This window comes from Pleurodeles waltl, chromosome 9 (assembly GCF_031143425.1).
Source record: "Pleurodeles waltl isolate 20211129_DDA chromosome 9, aPleWal1.hap1.20221129, whole genome shotgun sequence".
NCBI classification, from domain to species: Eukaryota; Metazoa; Chordata; class Amphibia; order Caudata; family Salamandridae; genus Pleurodeles; species Pleurodeles waltl.
In genome coordinates, this window is record NC_090448.1 from 525917137 (window position 1) to 525943500 (window position 26364).

General features: G+C 44.6%; 1 protein-coding gene across 1 annotated transcript in view; it reads right to left on the minus strand.

Annotated features, from left to right (window-relative positions):
- The window catches only part of LOC138259698 (phospholipid-transporting ATPase IK-like), a 592788-nt gene that overhangs the window by 167753 nt on the left and 398671 nt on the right, over positions 1-26364 (minus strand). The window contains 1 exon segment of the mRNA XM_069207591.1: positions 9272-9298. Coding sequence (XP_069063692.1) covers positions 9272-9298 — 27 coding nt within the window.

A 26364-nucleotide genomic window follows, 5' to 3' on the forward strand; every position in this document is an offset into this window, starting at 1 on the left:
AAAGACATTTCAGGGTGGATGCAAGACCTACACCTCTTCACTTTCGTTTTTTTCAGCCTTTTTCTTTTAACATTACCTCACTGTCTTTATCACCACTACCATGTCCTCACAAAACACCCGTGTTTAACTGATGATGCGTTGAGGGTGAACATGGACGAAATTGTCAAGGTAGAGCCACATCTATTCAGAGCACAGGTCCAGCAAACATCAACAGCCAGGAAAATGTAGTTGTGGCAAAGAATAGTTGACAGGGTCAATGCTGTAGGTACCTATCCACGCACAAGGGAGGACATTAGGAAGAGGTGGAAAGACCTCTGGGGGAAGGTGTGTTCCATGGCATCCAGGCACCTGTGGGGGTATTGAAGACTGGTGGTGGGCCCCCACCTCCTCCCCCTACTTTCACATCTTGGGAGGAGAAGGTCTTGGACATACTGCATCCTGAGGGCCTGACAGGAAAACTTGGTGGAGTGGTGTCTGGTAAGTCTCCACAAAATTCATGTCACCAAATTGCTTTGTCCTGCATGCTCCCTCACCACCATACCCCACTTCAAGTAACAAACCACCTACCACCCCTCTGTCCAAATGTCCTAATACCCCTCTCTGGCATGCCACATGTCTACTAAACTCATCTGGCACCACAGACCTTGGGAACTGCATGTGATGTACTGGGAAGTGATGGCACTACAACTCCTAGAAGGCAAGATCCCACCATTTTGAGAACCTGAACAGTGCACCAAAAGTGAGATGTCATGCGTGTGAAACTAACTACCAAGCTAACCCATCATGAATGTCCCAAAGTGAAACAGTTTATGGCAGTGACAGCAATGGACCACTCCCACTATAATTATAAGCAAAACACAGTTAGAGCTGATTGCCCCATCAAACTGCCCTTAGAAAAAAGATCCCCAAGATTGAAATTCACTCACCTGGGGTGAAAATCTAGATGCCAAAGTAGATGCACATGCAGTACATCCAGATAGAGGACACTGTCTATTGCTTACTCCCATACTGTGTCCCTACTATGACACTATTGTACATTGTCCAGTATTTTTTGTGCCATATATCATGCCAGACACTGCACCCGGCAAAAAAGGTGAAACCCATGTCAATAGTCAGACAACATAAGATGGTATCAGCAGTCTGATGACTTCCAACATAGCATAATGTCTTTAAGCATGCAGTATGGTATTTAAATGACAGAGGGGGTCATTATGACTCTGGCGGAAGGCGGAGAAGCGGCGGTAAGACCGCCAACAGGCTGGCGGTCTTTTTTTTTTGTATTATGACCATGGCGGTTACCGCCATGGTCATCCACCGGTTCTCCGTTCCGCCCGCCAGGGCGGAGATGACCCCCGGGCTGGAGACCTGGGTCTCCAGCCCGGTGGTCGTCACTATACCGTCGGCGGTATTTTGACCCGGCTGACCGCCATGGATTTCATGCGGTTTGAAACCACCATGAAATCCATGGCGGTAAGCACTATCAGTGCCAGGGTGATAGGGGTCTCCCCCACCCCGACTCCCTCCCCTACACCCCCCACCACCCCTGCCACCCCCCAAAGGTGGCAGGGCCACCAACATCACAGAACTCACACACACACGACACGCACACAGGCACCACCAACACACACACGCACACACACCGACATACATGCCTACATCCACACACACAGTCAGACACGCACACCCACATACAAACATACACGCACACATCCATACAGACATACCCACAGACATACACGCACTCATTCCCAAAACACGCAACACCCCCGCAAGCATACACGCACTCACACACCCCCTCTACATACACAGACGCACACCCCCATGCACCCACACAACACCCCCCTCCCCTAACGGACGATCGACTTACCTGTTCCGTCGATCCTCCGGGAGCTATGGGGGCTGCTCCGCCGACACCACACCGCCAAAAGAACACCGCCACGCCGAATCACAGGACGTGATTCGGTGGGCGGTGTTCTGTTGGCGTGGCGGTGAAGGTGGAGAAACCTCCACTTCTCCGCCGCCCGCCAGTATGGCTGTTGGGGGCTCTCCGTCAGAAAAAGGACGGAGAGCAGCCAACAGTCATAATACGCCGAGTGGCAAACCGCCACTACTGGTAGTCTTCCGCATGGCGGTCCCTTGGCTGTAAAAAGACCGCCGAGGTTGTAATGACCACCAGAGTCTCATGTTGTACCAAGTAAGATTTTGCAGCAGTTGTCATTGTCATTTTTAGGGATCATGTTAAAGCACTGTGTGCATCTCACACAGCATCACTAATACTCTAAATGAAACGTGACTTATTGTATCACTTATAGCAACTCTGTGTTCCATTTCTCCCACAGGTAACCTTGCCATTGCCACCATGGAGAGGATATCAGAGAATAACACTACCCCTCTGGAAGAAGGCCCCAGTGACGACAACACCCCTGGATGTGTGGGTACTGAGGACGAAGCTGGCCCATCAGGGACACCTGGTCAGTCAACAACTGTCAGCCTCACCCTGCCCACATCAACTCCTCCCAGCCCTGTTGCACCAACATCACAGGCAACCATTTGCCCCCAAACCTGTGTCCCAAGGACTGGTTCATCCAATGTGTGCAACCCAGTACAGGTACCTGAGTCTCACCTTCTCACCTCTAACAATGGTGGTCCTGCCACCACTGGGAGTGGGCACACCCTGCCTGGGACACAGGCATGTTGGGGTAGGGTGCATGGGGAGGATGATGTGGGCCAGAGGATGGGGGCTCCAAGGGACAACCCTGACCAGGAAACCATCTCCTAAGTCTTGGGTGCCTACCAAAATCCTCGAGGCATGATAGGCCAGGTAGTCTCCATGATAGGGGGAAATCCAACAGCTGCAGAGGGGCAACCACCAGGAAGTTATGCAGCTATGCAGGCACAAAATGCCATCCTGGCTTTCATTGCTAGGGTGCAGAGGGTGCAGAGGGACATTAATACTAACCTGAGTAGGTCTGCCACACAACATCGGGCTTCTTCCACTAGTAATGACTCTTCAAGCCCTTCAACATCTGCAGCTGCTAGTGGAATGGAGGCCCTGCCGGGGGAAGGATATGCCTCAGAAACCCCACCTTCCGTAGCAGAAGAACACCCCCGCAAACGTGGATGTCCATTCAGACATCCAGGGGGAGCAGATGCTAAGAGCAAACCCACTGCCAGGAAGTAAACCTTTCCTGACTCGTTCCTCTTGTGTGCCACAGAAACACCATGTTGACTATTCTGAAACCTAACTCCAGTTTCCTGTAGTGCAAGAACACTGGACCTGTGTTTCCTGATGGTGTAGCAGCTACCCTGATGATTACATCCACCATGACTGAACCCTTCAATGTTTACTTTGTTGTTTTATGTGTTTTTTGGTTACTGTTCACAAATATTGTTTTTCACTCCCCAATAAATAACACTTTAACACAGGTCCTGTGTAAGTGTCATTTATCAACTAAGTACAACTGTCATGTAAGACAACTCTGGTATTCATATGTCCCTCTGTATTGTAAAATGTGTGTTATGGATGTCACGTGTACTTTATCACCAGGAGACTCATTACATTGGGATTGTAACATAGAAGCCAACACAGCTGTATTCTATATCTCTACACATTTATTTCTAGATCTGCAAACAGCAGATAGAATAGTACTGATAGTGACTTATGACTGTTAGCTTAGGTATCATGCACTACTAACCCACAGGATAGAGAAGTTAGGAACATGTCAGTCTTCCTACAAGCCAAGAGGCATACAGATTGGTCCTTTATAACACCATGTGAAGCCTCATCATATACCCACACCTTAGATTTCTAATAATCATGCCCCATGATACGGTCAGAGATCAGTAGAGATGTCCCCAGTCCAGGAACCTTTCACTTATATTGGTCACATACCTGTAGGCTTGCCACTCACCTATGTCAGTCCACAAACACATGCACATTGGTCTGCAAAGTAGGAACACACTGACAGCTATGTTACAGGAAGGTCACATACAACAGAAACAGTTATGAAGATAGAGGCTCTAGTTCAACATTTTCACGTCTCAGACAAATATGGACATACACGTTACACAATTTGACCACCTCTCGTACCAAAAAGGTCTTCTTGGTGGGAAAACATGCTTCCACTCCAGTGTTCTGACAGTCTTGCCATATTAGTTACACTCCACATACTCATGCCAATCAGTAAATGGTTACATCCATGTCCACTTCTCATGTCTACCTGCAATTCCCATCTGCCTCCGACACTGTCTGAGACTTGCCAATGATGAAACTCAGTAAATCTGTGACTGACAGAGATAAGGGATAGGACATAGCTGTAAACATACATCAATTCTGACAAGTCATTTTAACAAGTGTGACTTTGCATGTGCAGTAACAAATCAAACACTGTATACAACTCTGTTCTGTACACAATACCAAATTACAAACTGCATGCACAAATGACTCATTGACATTGGAGCTACCTACGATCTCATAGATGATGGTAAATAGGAGGTAACATTGCCTGCCAACAATTTTAGGTGACAAAATAAACTTTCACTATTAAGAAGACATCACATACCTTGAGTCAGTTGAAGTACTGATTGATGAGGTCTGCCCTAAAGTCTTCAGCATCATCTTCATCTGGCTTATCATCACTTGGCAAATCTTACTTTCCACCCACAGGTTCTGCTGCCTCCCCCTCATCTGGTGTGAATGGTATCTGATGTCTAGGGCAAGGTTGTGGAGCATGCAGCAGGCAACAATTATTTGACATGCCTGTTGGGTGAGTAGAGGAGGGCTCCTCCAGACATGTTCAGGCAGAGAAAGGAGCCCAAACTTCTGCTCAACAATAAGCCTGGTCCTTCCTTCCTTCCTTAATTGTAGTGCACTTCCCCTGGTGTGGGTACCTCACTGGTGTCAACAACCAAGGACAGTTTGGATAGCCTGAGTCTCCTGTAAGGAATAGCTATAACAACACAGACATATATCTAGGACATGCACATTTGTGATAGCAAGAGATAAACTTTACAAACACACATGTCAAATGTGAGTTACCAAGCAGACAGGCCCTCTGTGTAGAGTTGTGCCATCAGCAGTGTGATATTGCTGTTGCACTTGATGAAGGAATCATGGACAGATCCTGGATACTTCGCACAGACTTGTAAATATACTGGTCTGCCAAACACACCACTTGGATTTTGATAGAGTGGAGAGCTTTTCCTGTTCCTGCATTCCTGTGCATTGGCACGTGGGGGAACCAAGGCAACATGGGTGCCATCTGTGGCTCCAACCACATGTGGAATGTGCCCCATAGCATAAAACACAGCATTCAAATAGGCCAGATCTGCACATTGTGGAAACTTGATATAGCTGTTGAGGTGCTTCAACAAGGCACACAGTACATTCTTCAAAACTAGACTGAATATGGTCTGAGACATCCCCGCAGTTAGGGCCACTGTAGTCTGAAAGGACCCAGTGGTCAGGAAGTGTAGCACTGACATGACTTGAATGATGGGAGGTATGCTATTGGGATTGCAAATGGCAGGCATCAGATCTGGCTCCAACTGATCACAAAGATCCATGATTGTCTGCCTATTCAGGCGATAGATCTGTGTTATATTATATGTCTGTCCTCCATGGTGTGCAGGTCTACTAAAGAGCGGTACACTGGAGGTTGCCGCCCTCTCCTCATGCCAGGGTAACTATGTGAATAAAAAAATAGATTGTAGGGGTCTTTTACAATGTACATATCCTGAATATGTTAATTTACAAGACAGACATATCTGCTGTTGATGTCAGATACAACATATGACACCTGAAGTCCAGCATTTTGCTATGCATCCTATGACACTCCCCATGGTTCACATTCCCTGAATCCTTTAATGTACTATACATGCATATTTATCTGTGACTGTCAGTGTTTGATAGTCCAACTTAGTTTACATGTGAAATATATTTGTTGCACCTATGCAACATTATCGACGCACATAGGCTGTTGATAATAGGTGTACATTTCCATTACACCAATCCCTCTGTTACATAGCTTTTACTACTCACGTGCACAATTAGACTGCTAAACATGTAGGCAGCACTTACTGATATTTCACACAATATACGGTATCGTTAATGACGCAGATTCCAATACTTTTCCATACATGTAACTGCATTAAAATAGCAGCTGCCTGACCTACTGTACTGGGCATGAGGAAGTGACCAAACTCCGCTGGCAGATGTCGTCTTAGTGGTAGTCGGTTACAATTGCTGTGGACATTGCCATTGGAACACATTGCTGCCTTTGGCGGACTAGGGCCTATGGTGATGTTTGCCAGCGGTGACAGTCCTGTATGTGGCGGACGTGACCACCATCTTCTGCAGTATTGCTCACTTGACTTCTGACACTGCTGCCAGCAAGTCCTCCACTACCTGAGCTGCTGCGTACTGCCTCTGGGCGCTATCATGCCATGTCCTGCAGGTGATAGGGCCCCAGCCTTCACCCCAGAAGACCTGGACAAGCTTGTGGAGACAGCTATATGCTGCACCAGAGAAGCAGGTGCAACAATGTGTGAAAGGTGGAGTGTATAATGGTGTACATGAAATGTAAAGTAGTGAAGGTTTCGCACTGATGTCTGGGTGTATGGAAATGTGTGCATGTGCATAGGCAGGCATACAGTAGTGTCAAATTGTAGATAATGTGTAATCTAACTTCCTTCATACACAGCATGGATTTCGGCATGGACAACAATGATGGTGTGAGAAATGTTTTTGTAGACACTCCATGTTATGGACAATCATGTGGCCTGGTCATATGTGTGTAGTCAGTACTAGGTACTGATCATGCATGTTGTATGGGACACTTCACTGCACACATGGGCTGCCTGCAGATGCTAAATTGTGAAGGAGTTTGAACTTAGGGGATGGGAATGTTTGCCTATTTGCTGTGACTGAAGTGTTGGTATGGTGCATGTGGACATAACTTTCTCCTTTTGTCTGTGTCATCCATGCAGGTCAACGCCCATCAAAACAAGGGAATCTGGCGTGCCATCGACAAGCAAGTGCGGACTCTGGGGGTCCACAGCTGGCAGAGCACCCACTGTAGGAAGCGGTGGGAGGACCTGAGATGCTGGGCCCTGAAGACTGCAGAGGCCCAGTTGGAGATGTCCTACCAACAAGGGAGGGGTGCCCGTCAGACTTTGACCCCCCCACAATAGCCCACATTTTGGCAGTGGCCTACCCTTAATTGGAATGGTGTTTGAGGGCAGCACAGCAGCCCCAAGGGGTAAGGACTTACTACACACATTTAAATCCCTCTGCCAGCTCAATGTCTGATGTGTAAGTATCTAAACTGTAACAATGTGGTATGTGCTAAAGGTAAAGGGTCTCCTTGGAACACAAAAAGTACAATTGCTACCACTGATACACAGGTGTGGATATGGTATTGTATATAGGGAAATATAACTCATCTACGTTAAGACTAATGTACAATAGCCTGTGTCTGTGGTGATGCATGTGTGACTGTGTCATGTGTGTACCTCTACAGTGCTATGCAAATGTGTAACCTGCTGTGTCACCCTTCCCACCTACTGATCCATAGTCCAGATATCCTGTTGATCCATAGTCCAGCTCTTTGGTCTCAGTCAATTCCTATTCCACTGGATCTAGCTCTATGTGCAACATAGGGTCTCAGAGGTGAAAAAGAGGCCACATATTCACAAGTTGTGAAATATATGGGAACTTCATGTGAGGGTGTTCTCATTCAGAAATTTCACATGGCATACTTGCTACTTTTACTCAGAGGTGTGAGGAGGTGTCCCCATTGTTAAGTGTGGACTGTACATTGGCAAATGTGATGTTTTATCAGGGTGGACATCCTACATGATGAAAAGCATGGTGGTAATAATACATTCCTAGTATAAGACATATCATAGACATGAGAGTTCATACTATCTGTACCATGTACATGTTATTGAGAAGGTAAATGGCTAGCCTAGTTTATGCTGCCCATGCTACACAGGGCGGGACATCTATATAGTACAACATACACAGTTTTTTGCCATGGGTACATTGATACTTCATGCCATTTGTAAGATTTAAGAATAAGGTTCGGCATAGTTACTTTTGCTATTCTAATTGTGTTTTGAAGTATTTTAGCATGGATATGCTCATTTAACCATTATTTCATAGTGTTACAGGTGTTGTAGTTGACAGTTACATGTTGGTGGAATGGTATATGTTGACAGTCAAATTGCTGGACTCTAGGTGTATGTGTCAATCATGGTTACTTTAGAAGAGATTTATGTCAGTGTAACTGTACTCCAAAGATGTAAGGTGACTCATGTCTGAAGTGTTGACAGTGATCTTGTTATATTGAGGTTGCTACTCAGCATGATTAGTGGAATTGTATGTAGCCTTCATGCACACAACAGGTGTCCATTGTATTGAAGGTGTTGCTATGCTCCCTGTGGTTGTCTGTGGGTGCATCCTGTGCGCTAAGTAGACCCCTACTGCTATACATGACTTTGTTTTCTATGTGAGAATGACAAAGATGAGTAAGTCCAGAATGTCTGCATAATCATTTGCAAAAACATAGTTGATATATGTGTAGCAGAAATGGATTAGGAGTCTATTATACTCCAAAACTGGAAATGCCAAATGGAGTAGATGAAACTGATTTTTTTGCCACTGTGAATGTTATAGACACAGCTACGTTTTAGAGATGTGATAGCTAAGCAACATGCTGTGCTGTAATTGAAATGTGATGAGGTAACTTTCATAGAGCATGGCATCTGGCAGAGGAAGTGTAGATTTGGAGTAGGTATGAATTTGAAATCAAATTTAACACTGATTTCCATTGACGGAGTGTTGTTTCTCAGAGATGCTCTGTATAGGGACACACTTTTTATGTTGACAAATCATCTTGTACAGGATTAGTTTGTGTTTTAGCTGTACTGATAGGATGGTGATGTAGTGGTCAGATAGTAGGCTTATGTTGGGTGTGACAGTGTTGTAATATGAGGTTGTGGAATGTATGTTGTTGGAACATGATGTTAGTTTCTACCTGAGATGGTTTTACACATAGATGTGATGTTACTGTAGTGTATGGTGTAATGTAAGTGGTATGTAAAGAATGTGATGATCCTACCTCTCTCTGTGTTTCTCTGCATCTGCAGGCGAAAGTGACAGGGCACAGCCGAGTGAGGAAGCTGCGGGCCACAGGGTCCAAAGTTGCGATACCACTGACACTGAGGGACCCAGTGGCCCAGAGGGTGAGGGGAGTGCCACAAGGGAAACAGAATGTCGTTCTTCATCTTTGGAATCCTCCTCCAGTGGACACTCTCTGGCAGTGCCAGACCCATATGAGACCACCCCAGCCCCATCTCAGTCCGCCAACCCACTTACTACCACCACCCTCCTTATAGCTCCCCACCCAGTTGGCTGTGCCCACTCACCCAAAAGGGTGGGCGTCTTCTTTGCCGGAGGCACCTCTGCCCCTGCCCCTGTCAGCCCTGCTGCCCTCAGTGAGAAGGCTACTGACCTCCTGAAGTCCATCTCTGTGGGTCAGTCAACCACTGTGAATGCCATCTAGGGACTTTCAACTCAGATCCAACAGAGTAATGCATTCCTGGAGGGAATTCACAGTGCACTGGCTGTCCTACAAAGATCTTTCAGGCTCTAGCCTCCACACTGACAACAGCCAGTCACCCTTTGTCTCCCATCCCCCCTGCATCTTCCTTTTCCCTATCCCAAACCCCTCTTCCCTGACCCAGCCAAAGCACACAGGCAGGCATGCATCCACCTCAACATCCAAGGGTAGCTCAGACAAACACAAGCACCACAAGACACACCACCGGCATGCACATAAGCAACATTCAGATGCACACACAGCAACAGTCACAACCTGCTCTGACACCCCCACCACCCCCAGCATCACTGACAGCACACCTGCAGACACTACACCAACATTCACAGTTCCAGCCACCACACCAATCCTACCCACAAACAGCACCACAGTAGATCCTCGGACATCCACCCCAGCCACATACACCACAATCACTGACATGCCTACATGCAACACATCTACCATACCTGCAGTCACCAGCCCAACTGACAGTCACCCACACACCACGGCATACCCCAGCACCACTACCCCCTCATCCCAAGACACATAAATGCCCGCACTCACCCACCTATCAGACACCCACCACCCGCAAACATACCTTGCACACGCATGCACCCAAGACATCCACAATAACACCTCAGACAACCATTCCCTCTGCACCCTAACCCTTTTGCTATGACCATCCCAGTGTGTGTAAAAAAGCTTTTGTTTCAGAGTTTGCCCTCTTCCCTACTCTTCTCCCACCCTGTGACACCCCTAGATGTTCTGTGTTCCTCCCCATGTCTAGCCCTACCACCTCCAAGACCTCCACTGCCCCACCTGCAAGTCCCATGCCGCACCCCTTGCCAAGAAGTCCACGCCTAAAAACCCCAACCCTCCCCTAAACCTAAGATAAAGGCAAGATCCCCCCTCCCAAACCAGATCCCAAAGGCCACCTGTGCACTCTGTGCATTAAGACTGTTACTTAAGGATTGGCCTAAGGCCTTTTTTGTTCCAATATATTGGATTACTATAATAATTTAAACCAACCTGTTTTTGGTTTACTACTTAAGTCTTTGTCATGCATTTCTTTCCCTAGTATGGAGTTGATCCTGGCTGACATTAGTTGTGTGTCTGTATGTGTGTCTGTGTGTGCAGCTTGGCCTACATTTGTTGTTTAGCCAGTATGTGAGGTTGTGTGTAGTGCTTTTGTCTGAAAGTTGTAGGGTGTGTGTTGTGTGATGGACAATTGTGTCCTCAAGCTTTTTTGTTGTGTTGGTAATGAGTGTTGTTTGTGTTGAGATGTGTTTGTTGGTGTGTTGTGTGGCTTTGTGTGCTTTGAATGTGTATGTGTGCGTGTTTTGTGCATGGTTTGTTAGATACGATGTCCTTTGTAAGTCGATTGGTAAGCAGTATGGTTGTGTATTTGTGTGTATTTTTTCCCTGTTGGTGTTACGTTGTATGTGTGATGTGTCCCTAGGGGAGTGTCCCCTGTGGGTCCCTGCCAAGAGATTGGAGATGGTGCGGTTGTGTTGTGGTTGTGATGTGTTGTGTTGTTGTGGGATACTGTGTGCGTGTGGGCCTGTGCAGTGTTTAAGTGTGTACCTGTGTGTGTTTGTGACATGTGTAGGTGTTTGTGTGTGGTGACCGCAGTGTGGTTGTTGTGTATATGCGAGTGAGTGTGTGGCCGTATGTGAGTGTGCATGTTGGTGTGCTGTTACTTGTGAGTGTCACCCTTACAGCCCCTTACAAAATGTGTGAGTCTACAAAAATTGACAATCTTCAACAGTAACAGGTAGTGTGAGTACTTCCAGTTGCTGTCGTCGTCACAGATTCCAAAGTCTTTTGGTGAGCAGGAGCAGCGAGAAGACGTCTAATTCAGGTTTCATGGCGGCTCCGAACGAGTATAGCTTCCTTAAGGTGGGTGTCTCCTTTTATGCAGCTGTTTTTCCGTGGTGGTGCGACCGCGGTGGAAACCTTGGCGGTGTGTAACCTTGTAATTGGTCCAGCGGAAACAGGGCCTCCGCCTTCCTGCAGGTGGCTACCATCATCCGTGGTGGCCAGACCGCAGTGGCGATGCCAGTGGCGGTTTAGCTATGTTCTGTACTGAATACCGCCAATGTCATAATTTGGCGGTCTTCTCCACCCTGATGGTGGTACAACCGCCACCATCAACATGGCGGTCCTGAGACCGCCAAACTCGTAATGAGGCCCTATGTGTTGATCTGAGAGAACTGAACAAAGGGATAGTGATAGATAAATAATCCCATTCCTAATATCCCTGATATGCTGACTTCTTCAAGAGGGACTAAAGTGTTCTTGTTCATTGACTTAAAATCAGCATATCATTAAATTGAACTAGATGAGAAATTCATGGACATGACAGCTTTTGTGACCCCATTCAGCACATTTAGGTACTTGAGAATGCCCTTCGGGTTGGTGTCAGCAGCCTCAGTTTTCAAAAGAGCAAGGGAAACATTTTTAAAAGGCCTGAAATATATTAAGATTTATTAAGACAATGTACTCATTTACGGATCCAATGTGGTCGAACACGATGAAAGAGTAAGACTCGTCTTAAGAAGGCTACAGGAAGGGAATGTGACAATAAAATGTGGAAGATGCAAATTTAGGCAAAACACTTAGAATATTCAGGGCATAACATTTCTGACAAAGGCATAAAACCAAAAACATGTTTAGTGGATACCATTAATAGGTTGACATCACCACAAAATAAAGAGAAGTTACTTAAGATTTTAGGCTGAATATTATTGTAAGTTCATCTCTAATTTTGCCAAGAGGAGGGCAGAAATGAGGAATTTGTTAAGCAAGGGGTGGACTTGAATTGGGAACATGGATTTGAAGTATAGCTTGAATTAATAAAGAGGGGACGAAGTGTTACTCCAAATTTGAGCAGTTTTGATCCTAACATGAAATTTACCTTGATTAAAAATGCAAGTGTCAAGAGGTTAGGAGCAAGTCTTAATGCAAGGTGAAGGGAGTGGAACTAGGACTATCATGATTATGTCAAGAAGTTTGAAAGGGCCTGAGACAAGACACTCAGTTATAAAGAGGGAAGCCTTAGCCATCTGTTGGGCAGTAAAGAAAATTAGAAGTTTTCCGTGGGGTTGTGAGTTCAAAATGAAGACAGATCACAAGCCCTTGAATGACATTTTTCACAAGAAGGGAATTGAAGCGATATCAGGGAGAATCACTATGTGGGTAGTAGCTTCACAGGAATGTAGCTTCTTGGTAGAACACATTACAGATATGTCGTGGCTCATGCATTATCACGATTGGTAGACAGCTGTGAGAAAAAAGGGTGAGAAAAGTGTAGCTGAAAAAGAAAAGGATGAAAAAGAAGATAAAACAGTATGCACTATTGAAGGAATTTGTATTTCAGAAGAAGAGTGGAAAAAGGTACAAATGATGACAAAGTGTTACAGTGTTCATGTTGTTGAAAGAAGATTGGCATAGGAAAGTCAGTAAAGACAAAGAAATTTAAAATATATGGAATTTGAAAGAGGAGTTATCAAAGAGTCAAGTATTTCTATTTAGAGGTATGAGGTTGATTCCACCAATAGGATAGAGGAAGTCTCTTATAAAGTTGGCACATTAGGGACATCAAGAAATATTGAAAACAAAACAATTTATTGGTGGCCAGGAGAGGATAATGAGACAGAAACGTTAATAAGAGAGTGGGTGTAGTGTATGTCGAGTAACAAAATTCTCAAACCTAAAACACAACCGATACAGTACGAAGCATGATGATGGGACCTTAGAAAGAAGTATCTTAATATATTATTGGTCCCATTCATTCAAAAAATGAATCCACTTATGTGATAGTGCTGATAGATGGCCTGAAGTGTCTTTTACACATGGAATAGAAACTTGACATTTACTGGCATGCATTAAAGAACTAATAAACTGCACAGGTATTTCAGGCACTCTACTCACAGATAATGGTCTCTAAGGAAATGGAGGAGTTTTTTAAGTGAGAAGGGAATTAGGCACACAAAATGAGCTCTTTACCATCCAGAAAGTGATGGTGTTGTAGAACGTTTTGAGAGGGTACTTAGAGAAACCATCAGAATGATGAAGGATGATGTGCAGGACTGGAAGGTGGAGGTGTGGAAGAAAATAGAGGTATATTGGTTAAGCCCACACAAAGTCACAGGGAAGTCTCCTTTTGGGCTGTTAAGGAAGAGGAAACCTAACTACCTCATGACACCCTCAAGGGTCAGTGAGAAGTGTAGAGAGAAGAGTAGACAAAAGGGAGAGAGATGATTGAGGAAAATTAAAGGGAAAAGCTGGGAAGAAAACAATGAAAGAGAGAAAAACATTTTGATGCAAGAAATGCTGTAAAAGTTATCAAGGTGCAAATTGGAGATTAGGTGAGAATCAGATTGCCATTTGGGAGCATTACGTTTTCTCATCCCATGCAAATGGTGCAACTTTTTTAGTATGCAGTGAAAAGTAAACATCTTGTGGGATACAATTAGAACTGATCTCTGTGGTAGGGCTGCTGGTAGAGGTACATTCATGCAGAGACAAAAAATGGAGTATAAGTTTACACACCTCACACTACTACTGGCAAAACATAGGATTGCTATCATTTGGCTGGGGAGCACAGACCCTTGGATATAATACTGGAAAAGAGATGTAAGGGAATGGGTGCTGGCAGAAGAAACTCGCCTTAAACAAGTACGAACGGATGAAAAATTGGAAGGGTGACCTGCAAGACTAAGGAACATTGCTGACTAGGTTTGGTGGGGGGACACCGAAAGCCTGGGAAGAACAACAGATTAAGAGGGATGAGCAGAGGTAAAAGGAATTGGCACACATCAATGTGCTGACAAATGAAGATTACCTTAGGAAGGGCATGTGTTTGACAATTGCAAAGCTGGAATAATATGTCGTTTTTTTGTTAGAGATAAACCTTTTAAATTTAGTAATGTTATGTGATATGCTTAGATGTGATGGCAATCTCCAAAGTTTAGGTGTTGATATAGAGTTGTACATAATGCATTATTGTGGCATTGCATGAATAGTGCAGGGGTTCCCCTGCCCAGCACCCTTGAAATGCAAACTATCTGTTGGTTTCCACCGGTCAGCCCAGTGGGAAAGTCGGAATGGGGCTGGCGGGGAGGTCGACAGCACCACAGCCACCTCTGTGTCAGGAGTTTGGCAGAGAGATGTTTCTATCCGCCAAACTCATAATCAGCCCCACTGTCTGCACTGTGGGACTGTCATTTGTGCAGTAAGCCAGTTCAGGAGAAATATGACCTCTGTGAAGGTGACAACATAGCTGTGGGAGTAAGGGACCTGTCATGAGTCAAAGACACACATTGACAATGATGCAAAATGCACATAAATACTAGTTTAATGATTTACCTCAGTACCCATTCCTAATCTAGTCAATGGACTGAGGCATTCAGGGCAAGTTATGCGTGTCCAACGCAAGGAGGATCCAGTACCCCAAAAACCTCACACAACCCAATGTGACTGAACTTCACATATACTACTAGCCACCAATACCTGCACCATGTACATCCCATTGATACCACACAGACTGCAACAACAGGCACACAAGAAGTCTAACTGTCAAACAGGGGCACACTGTAGCCTGTGAGAAGGGAAAGGATGGTGAAGTACAGAGAAATTGTGCACATGAGGTACTTACCTGCTCCTCTGGTGAGCCATAGAGCTTTCTATACAGAGGTAGGACCTCATTGACAAGCCTCTCCATCTCCTCTGGAGAGAAGGCAGGGGCCCTTTCACCTGCTAGATGTGGCAGCACACAGCAGCTCAGGTCATGGAGGTGTTGCTGGGAGCAGTGTCATGTGTCAAGGGAGTGAATCTGCACAACATGGATTCATGTCCTCCACGTCCGTGGTAGTTACCGCCGGCTGACTCAACCATTGGGCCGTGACCAACACTGGCAACAACGTTAGCCTATGGCTGTATCAACTGCTGTTGAAACTGCCTACAGCCATGACGACTTCTGTCGGCGGTCGCGGGTGGTTCCTAATGTCCAGTGGAGTAGGTCAGGCATCCGCAATTTTGGTGGCCTGAAATGCTGTATTTGGCTTTCTAAACTGCATCACACCTACAATACGTGATGTGTTGCATCACAAACATCCTTATCATGTCATGTAGGTCCTTCTATTCAATAACCATTGCAGTATGTTTCAGGGCACAGATGACATTTTACAGAGGTGCATGGTCTACCACCACTGAGGGTCATTTTGGCGGTTGGAATATACAGTCACATTTCACAGAGCAATTGTTTGCACATCTATGAGTTTTGTCCAAAACCATGTTTTGGACACGTGTTGAAAACCATGGGGGTCACATGTGACCCTTGTGTAGTTGGCAGCTGTGATGTGCACTGGGTGTCATGTTTATCCAGACGGAAATGTTTTGTCACATGATATCATTGGCATGCATCATGTATGTTGTTGTGGACACACTGACCAATGTCACAACTTAGGTCTTGTCACACATAGATACCCAGGGATGAGGGAGGATGTGGCAACCTGCTGTCTACTGTCCATTGCCAGACCTTCCAATCATGGAAGAATGCCCTATCATCATGTACTACCACCTGAATAGGCAAAAAATAGTGGACTTTTGGTCTCAGTTGGAGCTAGATCTGGTGGCAGATATAAGTAATTCAACCAGCATTCCACCCATTGTACGTGTCATATCAGTATTGCACTTCATTGACACAGGGTCCTTCCAATATACAGTGGCCCTGTCTGCTGGTATGTCCCAACCTATGTTCACTCTAGTTTTGAAGGATTTCCTCTCAGCAATTATGAAGCACACCAACAGCTATCTCAGTTTCCCCCTGATGTGGGAATTTAGCCAACGTGAAGGCTGACTTCTATGGTTTTGGCTGCATCCCATAGGTGGTGGGAGTCATTGATTGCACACATGTTGGATTGGTGCCACTACAGGCCACTGAACAAGTCTATCGCAACAGAAAAAACTTCCATTCCATCAGCATGCCAGTTGTCTGTTTGGCAGAGCTCTACATTTCAAAAGCCTCTACCCGTTATCCAGGTTCAGCCCATGATTCCTTCATTATTCGGAACAGCACCACACCCCAGCTGATGTCACAACTGCACCCAGAGAGGGCCTGACTGGTTGGTAGGTCACTTCTCTCCAGATTGTGTGTAAGCAATGTCAGGTGCTACAATCATGAAGTCAGTGACTCATAGTTGCACTTATGTCCCATTCCTTTACAGGAGACTCAGCATATCCAAATTGTCCTTGTTTGCTGACCCTACTGAGGAATCCAACTACTCCAGGGATAGTCTGCTTCAATGAGGCCCATGGAAAAACACACAGAGGCTAGTGGAGTGGGCTTTTAGGCTCCTGAAGCCAGATTTCAATGCCTTGACCGAACTGGTGGAGCGCTCCTCTACTCACCTGGGAAAGTGTGGCAGATAACTGTGGCAAACTGCACACTCCACAACATCGCCCTGCGGAAGAATATCCCATACATCCCAGAGGAGGGGGACCGTGCAGTGCCACCAGGTGAGACAACTGAAATACCAAGTGAGGATGACAGTGGTGAAGAGGCAGGAGCTGACTTGCTGGAAGATCTCAACAGCTCCTTTTCATGAGAATAAGTATGTCATGTGATTCAAGCAGAGCAGTTTTAGTTAGGATCTATTTTAAATCCCCTGGTATGAGTATGGATAAAGAATTACACCGTTAATATTTGAAACCCCAGAGGTCGGCTTTCCTGCCCATTTCGCTGATCCCATAAAGCATTCAGTATCTCTGTAGGTGCAAGATGTCGCTTATGTAATCATTTTTTACGCTGCTGTTCGGTACAATGTCAAACACAATTTTTGTTGCCCTTTTTTCCTTTTTGCATCAGATTAGTGGCCTTCATATTTTATGATCTGAGAACAGATTCTAGCACAATTATAATGAACGTAGATAGACTATCTACCTGAGGTAAAGAGTAACTGATTAATCCACCTGAGGTATGATTATGACCCCAGTTAACATGTAATTTAGAAGTATGGTGATGCATGCATTAAGGGAGCACTCAGTAATAACTTCTTTATAAAAGCACTTGTGTGGCATGCTTCCATTACACTATTACAAAAGGAAATTTCCCTCTTGGTTTTGTTTTTCCTCTTCAGGGTGGTCCTATAGTCGGAATAGTATTTGATTACTATTCTGAGCACTGTAAACATGAACTATCCAGTCTGATGGTGGAGGTTCTGACCCAGTGACTTCTTATTTTTTCTTTTTTCTATCATTTTCTTTGGAAGTGGTGAATTTTGGCTCAGTCATGATATACACTGAATCTATTTACAGTTGTTGTTCTACATTCTGATAACTTATGAAGTGACTTTCCTGAAGAAGGCAAGAGTCGCTGAAATGCACGTAGAAAGATAAAAGGAAAAAAGAGAAATTGAGAATCTACAGAGCCACCTATTTAATGATAGTGATGAAGTAAAATGAATGTCTTTGAAAGCTAAGATGGTCAATTAACAGGATTTGAAGTTACAAAGTTTATAAGTTGAGGAGTCCGGTCCAATTACTTTTTGTCTGAGTAATTACATGATTACAAGAGAGTATTTACAATGACAGGATCCATGTAATTGGATTGTTTGGTCTGATGTACTATATAATACATATAGAACTTTGTGCTAAGATTTTAAGTGTTTTTTTTATATGCAATGAATGTAGACTGAAGAATAGATGTATGAGTGTGACACATGAGGATGTTTGATTACATAGGAAAGAATGGAGTGTTGTTTTTTTGCACTCTCTTTTCAATAGGATAAGGTGATTGACAGTGGGATAATATCTGACATGATTATTGAATGATATGTCAAAATTAAATAAAAATTGACAAATTGTGCATTTTGATCTCTTGACTTGAGCCATGATTACTGGTTAATAATGTGATTTGGTTGCCTGTGGGGATTTGCTCTGCTTGAATCTTTTGTGTTGTAATTTATCCCTGTCTCAGGAATGTACTTTTGTTAAAGGAAGTAAATAGATATAATATAGGATGTCATGTGATGTCATGACTGTGACTGTACAATGAACTGTAGTTGTGAGAATGTGTGGAGTTGGGTGTTTTGGAAACAGCTACAGAGCTGATACTCTGCAATAATCAACTAAATGCTGCTTGATAAGATAGCTTTTGAGACTTCCTCGCTCTGATGATGTTGCTTTGTTTGTGTTAGTTTCCTTGCAATGTGCTTTGTTTTCCATTTGCTTGATATGTAACTTGTGCCATAGGTATGGTTTCAAGCCTATACTCCTTGTTTTGTGCTTTGTACAGGTACCTTCACCATGTCATCTTCATGTAGGCATTTTAGAGTTGTGACATTCACAGGTATCTGATGCTGTTCTGACATACAAAGTGAGCATGGATTGCTCCAGGTAATGTAGGCTGCAGAATTTGGATGTATGAGACCTGTACCAAGAGAGTTTGCACAGTGTTTGGGTGGAGGTACATAAATGCATATTGGACTTGTTTTGTGTCTTGTGGTGGGCCTGATGCATCATTTGTGTCATCATGTTGTCATAAGATATATAGTCCTAGCTTTTGACCAAGTAATGTTACCTTCCCATTGGCTAAACACTCTTTTTTTCTCTGACCTTCATATAGGTATAGATGTTTTCATCACAGCGGCCACAGTGGCTGTGCCATAACACTGACATATGTTTGTGTCATACCACCAGATGCATGGTAACTGGATTAAGATGGGGCTGTGACCAGGGACTGTTGTACCGCCATCTGTCTCTATCTTGGATTATGTGATGTTGGATTACTTTGGTGTGGTATGTCAGAAGGCTCAAGCTGGTGACATCAACCACTGTAATGTTTGCCTATTCTACAGAACAATGTCTGCCAAATCCCTTCCTTTAGTGTTGTGGGGGTCTGTACCCTGCAATATGTACTTTGACTCAGTATGAGTCATTTACTCTTGTTTCTAAAAGTCCTGACATATTGACAGCCGATGTGCTGTATACTGGAATTACATTTTTGGTTTGACCAGATACTTGTACTAATGTGTTGGTGTGTAATGCTTGTAATCCTGAGCCAGGCACTGAGTACCTGTAACATATCCCTCCTTGCACAAGTAGCTTGTGTCTTCATCATATTGTTCACATAGTTTCATATCTCAAAACGCTGAAAATTAAGCAAGCAGACAATGCGCTTGTGATGGGTGAATTTATTATAATGCAAATGCAGAACATACATTTGGGACAAGACGAAACAATAAAAGTAAAGTAAAGGGGTCAGTCATGGTGAATGAAATCATTGGAGTAGGTGCCACACCACTGGGCGTCAACATGTAGAGTACTACTCCCATTGGAACTGGTAGGTGGTTCAGGATCAGCAGGACTGAATGTGTAACACACAAAGGAGGACCTTAAGGGAGAGGTCTCTTGCTGTCAGTGGTGGGTCTCTTGCCACCCATACCTCCTGAATTCTTTGCTGGAAGTCCCTGTGGGGGGAGTCTGCTGCTCTACAGAGGCAGGGATGTCTGGGTCTGGTTGTTCCTCTGGCAGGGCTGCACCAATGTTGATGTGCCTGGTGTTGATGAGCCAAAGGAAGGGATAGGTGGATGTTGAAAAGTTCTGCTCAGGGTGGTGTGAATGTCCCTCAGCACCCAGTTAGGGAGGACATGTTGGTTTTCTGGACCTCCATCTGTTCCCGCATGCCTCTGTGCATGTCCCTCCGTAGCTGCTTGATTTCCCGGAGTTAGGTTAAAACCTGCCCCATCACACCTTGGGGCTCCTGATAGACCTCCAAGATGTGGCTGATGGTGTCCTGACCAGGAGCAGCCCCAGTGGCCTCAGAGTCCCTCCCACGCTCCCCACCCCACGGGCCTGTGCCCTTGATACAGGGTGCCCCCTCCAACTTGTTCCTGGACCCTCATTGTCAGAAATGTTGCACTGCAACTCAGGATCCAGGACTGGGAGCACAAGATGGTAGACATTCTGCTAGGACACAGGTTGGGGGGCGAATGGTTGCCTGTGATGTTGAGGCAACGGGGCTGAGAGGTGCTGATGTAGTCACATTGAGAGTCACAGTTGGTGTCTGACCAGGTTGCCCAGATGAGCCAAAACCGTCCCCTACATCCAGACTTCCAAGAGTGTCTTCTTCACTGAGGGCTTCATCCAGGGGCTTAGTTGCAGTCTGTTCTGTGGCCTCTGTGTGCCCAGCGGCAGCCCAAACTGGCTTTCACGATGTAAAACGTACTATGTTACTAGTTGTAGAGTGACATCTACCTCCAACGGTAAACAGAGAACTTGTACAAAGTTAAGTTGCAGTTAATCCTATTGTGGCAAGTACAGGTGGTATTGGTTGGTTTGACATGACTTTTGTGAAGCATGCCAATTCCATTTAAGTCAAGCAGCTGCTGAAATGTGCAGATCATTAGCACTTGGGAGAATGCACTCTTGGCAACAGTGCAGGCAAAACATTGGCTAGGCAAGATATTGCTTTGGCCATTTTGAGGCCTAGTTGATTGTGATGCAGGCAGACCCAGGAGTTTGTTGCATGTGTGACTGGAGTCATCATGTGGTCAGTGCAGTGTGAATGTGTCTGCTGCCAACACCATTCTGGTTATGCATCTTGAGGCCTTAGGGATGATTGTTCTGCACACTGGGTAAGGTGTAATTTCTGACCTCAATAATTTTATCTTGGGTTAGCAAGCCAAGATGGATCTATGTTGACATATACGTCTGTGATTTGGGCATAATCTGTGCTTGACCACTCCCAGGTGAGTATACTTCATTTGAGAGTTGACAAACAGATGTATTGTAGCATGTGACCACTGTGCTGATGGTTAATTTGGAGAAACAGTGCCTCCTGGGGATTGCAGTCATTTCACTCTCTCTACTACAAATACTTGCCAAATGTTATCCTCCTAGGTGAGTAAACTTGATTTGAGAGTTAACAAATAGGTGTATTTAGGCAAGTGACCACTGTGCTCGTGATTGGAGCTAAGAGAAACAGGGCCTATTAAGCTTTGCATTCAGGTCACTCCCTCTACTTCCCACGAGTGTACAAATGGTATCCTCCCAGGTGCGTAAACTTCATTTGAGAGTTCGCTAACGGATAGTTTTCAACAAGTGAATCCTGGTCTGGTGTTTGGAGTTACAGACACAAGGCATCCTGGTCTTACCAGTTTTATCAGTCCCTGTACTACACACACTATACAAATGTTATCCCCCCAGATGAGTACACTTCATTTGTGGTTTACCAAGCAATGGTATTTGGAGAAGAGAACACAGGGCTGGTGAGTGGAGTAACAGTAACAGAGCCTCCTGGCCTTAGCAGTCATGCCACTCCAGGTCATGTCAAATGGTATACTTCCAGGTGAGTACACCTCATGTGGGAGTTCACTAACAGTTGTATTGGGCCAAGTGACCACTAGGCTGGTATTTGGAGTTTAAACATCAGGGCCTGACGGGAGTTGCAGTCAGGTCACTCTCTCTACTGTACACACTTTACAAATGATATCCCCCCAGTTGAGTCCTCTTCAATTGAGAGTTACCAAACAGATGTATTGGGGCATGTGACCACTGTGCAGGTTGTTGGCGGTACAGTAAACAGGACCTACTGGGAGTTGCAGTCTTGCCTGTATTACACACACTATACAAATGTTATGTCTCCAGGTGAGTATATTTCATCTGTTAGTTACCAAACAGGGGTCTTTGGACAAGTGGACACTGATCTGGTGTTTGGAGTTAGACAAACAGTGCGTCCTGGGAGTTTCAGTCAGGTAACTCTCTCTACACACACACATTATACAAATGGCTTCCTCACAGGTAGGTATATTTCAATTGGGTGTAACCAAACAGATCAACTTGGGCAAATGTGCACTGGGCTGGAGTGACAGAAACAAGGCCTCCGGTCCTCAGCAGTCAGGTCTCTAAATCTACTTCCCACACTTCAATTGCGAGATAACAAACAGCAGTACTTGGAGAAGAGAACACTGGTCTAGTGCTTGGAGTTATAGGAACAGTGCCTCCTGGGAGTTGCAGTCATGTCAGCCCCTGTACTACACACACTATAAAAATGTTATCTCCCTGGTTGAGTAAAATTCAATTGGGAGTTGCAAAACAGGGGTCTTTGGACAAGTGAACACTGGTCTTGGGTTTGGAGTTGGAGAAAACAAGGCTTCCAGGGAGTTGTGGTCATGTCACTCTCTTACTACACACAATATAAACATGGTATCCTCCCAGGTGAGTATGCTTCAATAGAGAGCTGAGAAACAGGAGTATTTGGAGAAGAGAACACTGGTGTGGTGGTTGGAGTTATAAAAACAGTGCCTCCTAGGAGTTGCAGTCATGTCACTCTCGCTACTACACACACTGTCAACATGGTGTCCTCCTCAGTGAGTACACTTCAATCGAGAGATTACAAACAGGAGGATTGTTGGGAGAAGAGAACACTGGTCTTTTGTTTGGAGTTATAGAAACAGTGCCTCCTGTAAATTGCAGTCATGTCAGTCCCTGTACTACACACACTATACAAATGGTATCTCCCTAGGTGAGTAAACTTCAATTGAGGGTTGCCAAACTGGGGTCTTTGGACAAGTAAATATTGGTCTGGTGTTTGGAGTTGGAGTCACAAGGCCTCATGGGAGTTGCAGTTATGTTACTCTCTCCACTACATACAATATACACATGGTATACCACCAGGGCAGTCCACTTCAATTGAGAGATAACAAACAGGAAGATTATTGGGAGAAGAGAACACTGGTCTGGTGTTTGGAGTTATAGAAATAGTGCTTTGTGTGAGTTGCAGTCATGTCTGTTCCTCTACCACACAAACTATGCAAATGTTATGTTCCCAGGTGAGTAAACTTCAGTTGGGAAATGTTATCCCTCCAGGTGAGTATATTTCATTTGTGAGTTACCAAACAGGGTCTTTGGACAGGTAGACACTGGTCTTGTGTTTGGAGTTAGAAAAACAGTGCCTTCTGAGAGTTTAAGTCAGGTAACTCTCTCTATTCGCACATTATCCAAATGGTATCCTCCCAGGTGAGTACACTTTAAATGGGTGTAAACAAACAGATGTATTTGGGCAAGTGTACACTATGCTGGTGGTTGGAAGTACAGAAACAGGGCCTCCTGGCCTCAGCAATCAGGTCACTCACTCTACTTCACACACTTGATGAATGGTATACCCCCAGGTGAGTACACTTCAATTGAGAGTTTAGAAACAGGGGTCTTTGGACAAGTGAACACTGGTCTGGTGTTTACAGTAATAGAAACAGTGACTCATGGAAGTTGCAGTCAGATAAGTCCCTCTATTACACACACTATACACTTGTTGTGTATTACATATCTGTGTGCAGAATGCTTTCCGGTGTGGGAATATGTTTACTTGTTGAGACATACCATAAATCCTGGGATTATTATTGTATATTGAAAGACTTACAGGCCCCATTTGGACCAACGGCATGTGATGGACCTCAGTAGCTGTGCTGTTGGGTCCAACAATACAGATTGACAGTGTTTACACTCTGATACTCTGGGTATTGAATGTTGGTGGGGTACGTGAACAAGACAGTGGGTAAAGGTGAGCTGTGAGCATGCATGACATAGCATTTAGGTGAAATTTTTTGTGTTGTGATTTACCAGACTCCAATCCCTCCAGGTATTCCTGTCAAGGCCTCAGGATGCAGGATGGCCAATACCTTCTCCTCACATGGAAAGAGATGCGATGGGGAACTGGGAGGGCCACCATCAGTCTTCTTGGCCTGCAGCTGGTGTCTGGAGACCAGGTAATGGACCTTGCCCCTGAGGATGTTCCACCTCTTCCTAATATCCTCCCTTGTGCGCAGGGTGGTGCCTACAGCGATGACTCTGTCGACTATCCTGTCCCACATTTCCATTTTCCTACTGAGAGGAGTGTGCTGGACTTGTGCTCTAAACAATTGTGGCTCTACTCCTATGATTTCCTCCACCATGACTCTTAACTCATGTTCTGAAAAGCAGGGATTTTTTAAAAGTGACATGGTGGAAAAAAAACTACAGGTGACAGTGACTCACTAAACAGGGGAAGTATAAAAGGGTGGGATGGCGAAAAAAGGTTTGCCTAATCTATGGAGTGTTTGTGAAAAAAGTTGCTCTGGCTTCTGTATTTTGTATTGGAAATTAAACGGATTGTGGTCTGTGTAGGGGTGTGTTTTACAGTGTCCTTTGCAGGTGTGTCCTGTCTCAATGTGTGTCAGCTGCGTTGTTTTCAAATTTATCCAATGTGCAGTTGTCTATTGCCATGCTGTCCACGAACCTCTGATTCAGACCGGCATTGGCTGACCACCATAGGGGACTGCCACGGCGACTGTGTGCCTGTAGTATGCTCGGGGGTTGGCCGTGGTGCAGTCAGCACTGGAGGTCAGACTGCCTATTTCCAGGCAGCCGCACCACTGGTGGTCTTCCATTTCTGTTGGCAGTCCCCTAAGTATAACTCGTAATAGCGCTGTCTGAAAGACCACCAAAATGGCACCTATTTAGAACCGCCAACATGGGGGTCTGGCAGACTCGTAATGAGGCCCTAAGTGAATGGGAGTGTGAGTAACTGTGTGGGTGAGAGACGGGTTGTGTTATTTGTTGTACAGGTGAGAGTACAAGTAGTTCTATGGGTGAGTGACTCATTGTCTTGGTGGCTGTAAGTCTAAGGCTGGATGTCTATGTGGTTGTATTGCTGAGTAAGTGGGTGTGTGAGTGGATGTATGGGTTTGTGATTGTCTCAGTCAGTACGAGAATATGTGAAGATTGTATTACCTCTATAGGTGGTTGTGTAGCTGTCTGAATGGTTTTATGGGTGTATAGGTCAGTATGTGAGTAATTGCATGGCAAAGTAAATGGTCATGTGAGTGTGTATTTAAGTAAGCGGATGGGTCAGTAATGAATTTTACAATGAGTGAGTGTTTTGGTGTGTAGCTGTATCTGTGTGTGAATGGGTATTTGAGTAGTTGTGTTAGTGTATGTGTGGTTGCAGGAGGTAATCTATGGGTATGAGCTGGGGTGTGAGTCTGTAGGTGGATGATGTAATCAGTGATGTCATTTGAGTTGTCATGAGTGATGTCACTGACCATGTCATGAGTGATGTAATATGTGAAGTCATAAGTAGTGCATTGCAGGGGCATATGTTATTGATAGGGCTGGTAATTAGAACTGTTGAATTTCAATGGTTTTGTGCGGGTAAATTCAGTACCTAACTATAACGTCCAAATACCCTTTGTTTTTTCCAGTGCATTTAGAAGGTTTTTTAAATGCAGAGGGAGGTTTACACCATTCTACATTATTTGTATTTCACACTACAAGGGAAAAGGATGGAGTATATAATTTTTAATGTTGGTAAAAAACAAGAAGAACGTAATAAAAAGTAGGGGAAGCAATATGAAGGTACTTAAAAATGCCAAAAAAGGATGGAGAAACCAGTAAAAATGATAGAAATCAAAGAGATAATATAGTAAGTAAAATACAAAAACTAACAAGAAAGCCGTCAGAATGAGGATAAAAATTGAAAAGGGACAAGAAAGTAAGTTCAATAAAACAATAAGAAAGTATTCATTTAAATGTAACTATAAGTACTCTATCACATGTGTACTTACTTCTACTTTACTGTCACTACCTACTTTGAAGCACTAGCATATTTACACCATCCAGTCAAATTTGTTCTTTACATTTTAGGTGCTAAGCTCCTTGTTAACTGCCTTTCATTTCAAATCTGTCTCATTCAGCTGCAGCCTTCTCCTATGTGCTACTCCAGTGT